The sequence below is a fragment of the Miscanthus floridulus genome, chromosome 2 (genome assembly GCF_019320115.1).
Source record: "Miscanthus floridulus cultivar M001 chromosome 2, ASM1932011v1, whole genome shotgun sequence".
Taxonomy (NCBI): Eukaryota; Viridiplantae; Streptophyta; class Magnoliopsida; order Poales; family Poaceae; genus Miscanthus; species Miscanthus floridulus.
In genome coordinates, this window is record NC_089581.1 from 161,841,073 (window position 1) to 161,847,366 (window position 6,294).

At 43.4% G+C, this 6,294-nt stretch overlaps 1 protein-coding gene across 1 annotated transcript; it reads right to left on the reverse strand.

The window, feature by feature from the left end:
• Nucleotides 1-599: 599 nt before the first annotated feature.
• Nucleotides 600-3,231, reverse strand: LOC136540384 (large ribosomal subunit protein uL15c-like). The gene is made up of 4 exons (XM_066532385.1): nucleotides 2,722-3,231; nucleotides 2,308-2,459; nucleotides 1,549-1,784; nucleotides 600-940 (listed from the first exon to the last, which is right to left on the reverse strand). The coding sequence occupies exons 1-3, from the start codon at nucleotides 3,152-3,154 to the stop codon at nucleotides 1,563-1,565; spliced, it is 807 nt and encodes a 268-aa protein (XP_066388482.1). The 5' UTR covers nucleotides 3,155-3,231; the 3' UTR covers nucleotides 600-940; nucleotides 1,549-1,562.
• Between the last annotated feature and the right edge of the window lie 3,063 nt (nucleotides 3,232-6,294).

Consider the following 6,294-nt stretch of genomic DNA (forward strand, 5'->3'; position numbering starts at 1 on the left):
TCGAACAACCACTGATAACTAATCCCTCCGTCCTGAAATATAAGGAATCCAGTTTTATCCTAAGTCAAACAATAGTAACTCTGACCAAGTTTATAGAAAAAAAAAAAGAAAAATACATAGGACTTGAAATTAGCTTAATTAGATACATTATGGAATATATTTTTATAATATATCTCTTTGACGTGGTAGATGCTAATATTCTTTTTTATAAATTTGGTCAAAATTACTATAGTTTGACTTAAGACATAATTGGATTCCTTATATTTCCGGACCAGGGAGTACAAGAGACACTAGCTATTGGAGGTACTTATTATTCCTGTTGAAAATTTTGGAGCTCTTGTAGCAACGCACAGGCATTTGCTAGTGCTTCTTACCATGTAATTCCCTGGCTCCCAGCCAACTCTTTTGGGTCCAAGACCCTCCACCACCGGGCTAACCCCCCAGGATCTGTGGTAATATATCAAGCAGGGACTCTTCGCCCCTCGTCGTTCTTAAAAAAAAACTACTATGCAGTAATCTTGAATATAATTCATCAAGAGTTTCCTTAAATGGAAGGCTTACTATATTTTTAGAGGGAGCACACTATCCACACTGTTAGATTAAGTCAAAAAGTTCCTTGTGCTGTATCCTGGTAACAGCAGCGAGTTGTAGACCCTACCAGAGTGACATAGTCCATCCATAGAACATAGGTGCTACGCAGAATTACAATTATGTAGAACACATTAATATGCATTCCCAATTGCAATAGGGAACTTAATAAATCTATACACCTAGAAGCAACATCCTGAAATAACTTCTTCAGACACGCATGCTCCAAGGATGAGTACCGTTGAGATGGAGTCTTCAGGAATTGTTAAATGCACACAGAAAGACGTGTGATGTGCCCTGTACACTCTGGCTATTCTTGTTGGAAGATGAACACTGCATCATCCACGCCCATCTTTGCCCAGAAATTATTGATGGTGAACATGCATGATTAAGAAGAAGACAGGTTTACATGAGGGTATCAATGAAGATACTGAAACAGTATTCCTTTTATTTTATAGGTAAGACAATAATACAGATTCTTTTACTGAAGGAGCCCTTGTGACTCCCCAAACGGAAAGTTCTTTAAATAAAATAAGCATTGATCAGGCTGTAGCTCCACAGGCGAAAAAGACAATACTAACAGAAACAGAGAAAGATGTATCAAGTATTCGCTGCTATAGACAGATGGATGCTTCAGCTAACAGCATCAAGCCACAGGCATCTAGAAATCTAAACTATCCAAGGCCACAGATTCTGGTCTTATAAATTGATCTTTTTTGAACTGGATTTACATTCATATTCTGATTTCTGGGTTTCTTCTTATACATACGATTCCAGGCTTTCTTTGAAACAGATCTTCAGAAAGCACTAGGGCATACTACACAGCCATGTTGGTCGCAACTTACAAAATGGGATAAAATAATTGCATATGACATAGATACAAAATTCACGGTACACGAAAAATTAAGAATAAAAAAGGGGAGCAATAAGCATATGCTAAAAGAAAGAGAAGAGGAGTACATCACATAGGAGTTCTATGCAGAGCCGCTATCAGATTCACCAGCACCACCTTTTTTCTTGGCAAAGTACTCTTCTGCACGGGCTTGGTTCTTCAGATAATTTTGTGAAAGCCATTTCTTCCGTTTAGGTAACAGAGTCAGGGAACAACCAGCTGCCTCAAGCTTCTCTTTAGCCGAAGCTGAAAACGCTCCTGCCTTGATATTCAACTTAACCGATACATCCCCATCTCCTAAGATCTACAAACAGGCGAACAAAAAGTGAACATGCAGGTCAGACAAAATCTGATTGCAAAAAGTAAATCCAATGAACAGCCAATGGGAATAATTCCAAACTGTACAAACAAAAGCCATTCAACACTCCAAGTGGTGCTCATCTAACAGAAACAGCCAAAAAACTGGATTCGGTATTGCATGTTCTAACAGATGACTTCTAACTCAAGTGGCTAAACTTGGTATTTACCATTAGTCCATTATCACGGCTAATTCATAATCGATACAGCAACCTTTAAGAAGTACAAAAGTAAGAAAACTGGCCAGTCAATCTAACGACAAAGCACTAAACACTTTGATTCTTGCTTCAAATCTGTGGTACAATAAAGTTGTCTTAAAGAGAACATGTTATCACCAGCCAAGACCTAAGCTAAACCATTGAATATGAAGGCATTCATATTTTGGAACGTGTCAACTCCTATATCACAAATACCATTCCACAAAACAAGTTTTAATAAAGCAACAAAAGGCTAATAATAAAAAATTATACCTTCAGTGGAAGCTTCCTTTCCCGACCTGATGGATTGATCAGACCCCGTGATTTCAGGGTCTCCAGTGATATTTCGTCACCATCTTTGAATCCACCACGCACTATGTCTTTTAAATTGAATGGCACATACTTCGGCAGCCCAATGTGCATTCCTGAAAAGCCATGGAGGAACTCAAATCAGGCAACTTCTCAATCACTTGCATAGCTGCATCCCCGCATAATCTTGATGGGCTCTCACAAGTAGCAACACAATATATAGTTCAATTGGTTATGCGCCCGCCTCGTGTGAATTTAATCACGGATGGGCAATGCCGAAGTGGGAGTGTGGAACAAGCATCTGTCTGAACTAGAGCTTAGCAAGTTGCCTCGATTTAGTGCATTAGGGGAAGCTTCGGTTTAACTGAAGCAACTCACCGCCGGCAATGCCCCGTAGCTTGGGAATACGGCGGTAGAGAGGCATCTGCCCTCCCTCGAACCCGCGCCGGACGCCGGGCCCCGAGCGCGATTTCTGCCCACGCATACCGAACCCGCAGCTCGCGCCCTGGCCTGCAGCAATACCGCGTCCCTTCCGCTTGGGCCGCCGGCGCGACCCCTTCTGCGGGCCCAGGTTGTCCAGCCGGAACTTCTCCACTGGCGCCGCGGCGTCTGAGGCCTCGGCTGCCACCGCAGCGCCGCTGCAGACGACGGTGACGCGGCGAGGCGGGCGCGCGCGGAGCGGTAGGGCGCGGGGCGCGGCCTGGCGGCCGGTTAGGATTCCGGGAGCGGCGACGAAGGAAGAGGAGGTGGAGGCCGGGATGTGGAGGAAGGTGGCGGTGGGAGCGAGAGAGAGGAGGGTGATGGAAGCCATGGCTGCCGTTGGAGCGGCGCGACTGTGGATAGAAGCGGATAATTGGGGGGTTTGGGAGCGAGATAAGATGGAGACGATGGGCCTCTGTCCACTCTTTATTTGGGCTTGCTTTTAAACAGCCGTGGCCCATTCATGTCAAGAAAAACAATATAATCCAAAGTTGTATATAAATCCAAAGTTGTATATAAAGAAGAAAAATCAGTAGCATGATTGAATGCTATGCAAGTCCTACGTCATAGTAGAAAACATGGATTTAAATAGCAGACTATCGCTATAGTTTCTGGAGGGAGCTCATACTAAACTATACCTATTTTTTCTGCTATATCTGCTATGACCACCATATTGCATTTTAGCGTCGCTAAAATGCTTAGCTGTTGCTTTGAAATAACACTGCTATTTCATTTTTAGTTATAAGAGTGACAATTTAGTTATTATCTACTTATCTTTTGCTGCTAAGTTGGTGTTTTGAAAAATTGAATACTTGAGTTTCACGAATCATGCTATGATGCCATATTAAGCAATTTTCTCTAGACTTTGAAAGCCTTCGAAATATATTTGTGTCCATCAAATTTTATGAACCTTATGTTTTTATGAATCAATACATATATTTTTCATGGTTTTCTTAAAATCCACTATCTATCATAACTTTGCTATAGCTTTATAGCTCCTGAAAAAAGATGTCGCTATTTGCTATAGCCCGTAATTTTAAACCTTGGTAGAAACCAAGGCTGAGTATTTTAATTTCACATACGAAAGGTATGAAAATTTTCATTGCACCTTCAATTCTTAAATATAATTATTATTATCGAACTTCTGAACATCTATTTCTGTTTTCCTATAACTACTATCCTGTAATCAACCTTCCAAGTTTGCCAACCGGTTACCGTAAGCAATTGCACACTGAAAGGTCATTGTTTGATTTTGGTAATTGAGTGACAACTTTAGGTGGACTAATATGTGTTTGAGTGAGATACACAGGTGATTAGTCCACATGTACATCATGTGTGAGCAACCTTTGCCATGGAGGTGAAATGATTTGGAGATATTGCAAAGCTCACACATGTGATGAAGGAGCTCATTGCATATGAGACATGACATGTCATATGATCAAGGTGGAGAAGATCAAGATAAGACTTGGCTTCACGGACCAGTTGCAAGTGTGAAGGACAAATTGAGTAATGACTTGGTGCCGATGGACCGAGGCAACGATGAAGAGTAAGTGAAGTTAAGATCGATGAACAAACAAGGTCACGTGATGATATGAAGTGGATCATATCATTTGTGATATGGTTGGTGCATGTGTTGCATCAACATCGAAGGAGATGGAATGGAATGCGCAAGGCAAAGGTATAACCTATAGGGCATTTCATTTCACCGGTCATAGGTGTGTAGAGAAGTTTATGACCGAGTTTAGGATAGATGGCCGTACTATCAAGAGGGGCAAACTTATTTGCATATCGATCATCTAGTGCCGCTCGAGTGATCTAACTTTGCATCGATGCTATGATTTAGTGGCGTGATGAATTAAGTGATTAACTCCTTGAAAAATATTTGTGAAAATGCTAACACACATTCACTTGGTGGTGTACACTTGGTGGTGTTGGCATATTTGCAAAGGAGAAGAAGTTGGGGTTGAAACGGATCAACTCGAAGAAGTAAAGGAGGCGAAACAGGGGATCGGCCCCTGCCTGCGCGATGACCGAATGCTGGCAGCTGAGTCCGGTCAGTGGAAGCCACGGCATAGGAGAACTAAACCCTAGCGTTGAGGAGTGACCGAACCCTGGTCGCTGGGTCTAGTTGTGCGTTGGCATTGGCGCGGAGGTGATGTGGCAGCCAGAGAACGACCGGACCCTGACGCTGAGTCCGATCATCATCCATCGGGCGCGTTAGGTCATGTTTTGGCCTTCTTAAGACCTCTATGTTTTTGACTGGACCCTAGTGAGTGAGAGTCCGGTCATCATTTGATGAGCGGGTTCGATCGATGGTCTTGGCTGTGGTGGCACGACCGGACATAGGCTTCAGTGAGTCCGGTTGCTGACTAAGGAGTGTCCGGTCATGTTCTGAAGGCATGTGCGTGAACTAGCCATTAGAGATCGATGGCCACCTTCATACGCAGGGGACACATGGCAGCCGATCTATGACCAGACCCTGGCACCTGCGCTTCTGATTGTTATGTGCAGTGAGTCTGGTCGCCTCACATAATTCCTAGTGAAGGGGTATAATGGCTCTATTTTCGTGGGGCTATAAAACCAAGCATTGGCCGGCCTTGGACTGGTAGCTGAGCACCCTTGAGCTTTGGTGGCTTGTGTAGGTGTGCTTAGGAGCTCTCTAACTCACTTGTGCTTGATAGTGATTATCCGATCGAGTGAGTGAGTGACTCTAGTGCATTGCATCGTGAGGTTGCATCGAGTGGCACTAGGTGATCGAGTTGCAAGCCGGTGGTACTTGTTACTCTTGGCGGTTACCACCTCCTAGATGGCTTGTGACTCTATTGAAGCACGTGAGAAGATTGTGTGGTGCTCTAGAGGAGGATTTGTGAGGGGGATTATGCTCATCCCACGGGGATCGCGAAGAGAATCTCTAGTAGAGAGTGTCATTGAGCTACCCTCACTTTTAGGGTAGGTTCTTACGGTGCTCGACGTGCGGGCATAGCGGGTAATGCCAATTAGCCGCTGAACCACCAAGTGAGCGGTCAATACAATGAGGACTAGAGTGTTAGCAAGCACATGAACCTTGGAATAAAACCATCGTGTCATCCTTGTCTTCTCGTTGGTTTGCATTCCCTTTATACAAGCTTGTATTTACTTTTCATATACATTATGCTTTGTGTAGGTGCTCTAGTAATTAATTAGATTATGTAGCTTGCTAGTTACCTTCTTGCTTGTGTAGCATAAAAGTAGGTCCCTTGCATGACTAATTTGGTTTGGGTAACCTTGTTAGTCACTTTGCTTAGTTTGTGTATCTAAGTAATTTGCGCTCTCTAATTCGGCATTAGTTGTCTTGTTATTGAGCATTGCAGTGAGCTTAGGTGGCTATGTGCTTTTGCTTACTAGATTGTGTAGGAGCTCCCTCGGTTGTATGAAGTACTAGTGGCATAGGTTGGTGAAAGGACCTTGGATGCCGCCTAGAGGGGGGTGAAT

Excerpts from the sequence above, each read along its gene's own strand:
- LOC136540384 (XM_066532385.1), bottom strand. The coding sequence starts at position 3,154 with ATGGCTTCCATCACCCTCCTCTCTCTCGCTCCCACCGCCACCTTCCTC. Across the intron at positions 2,460-2,721 it reads GCTACGGGGCATTGCCGGCG|GAATGCACATTGGGCTGCCG; the intron begins GTGAGTTGCTTC and ends ATGGCTTTTCAG. Across the intron at positions 1,785-2,307 it reads AAAGGAAGCTTCCACTGAAG|ATCTTAGGAGATGGGGATGT; the intron begins GTATAATTTTTT and ends GCCTGTTTGTAG.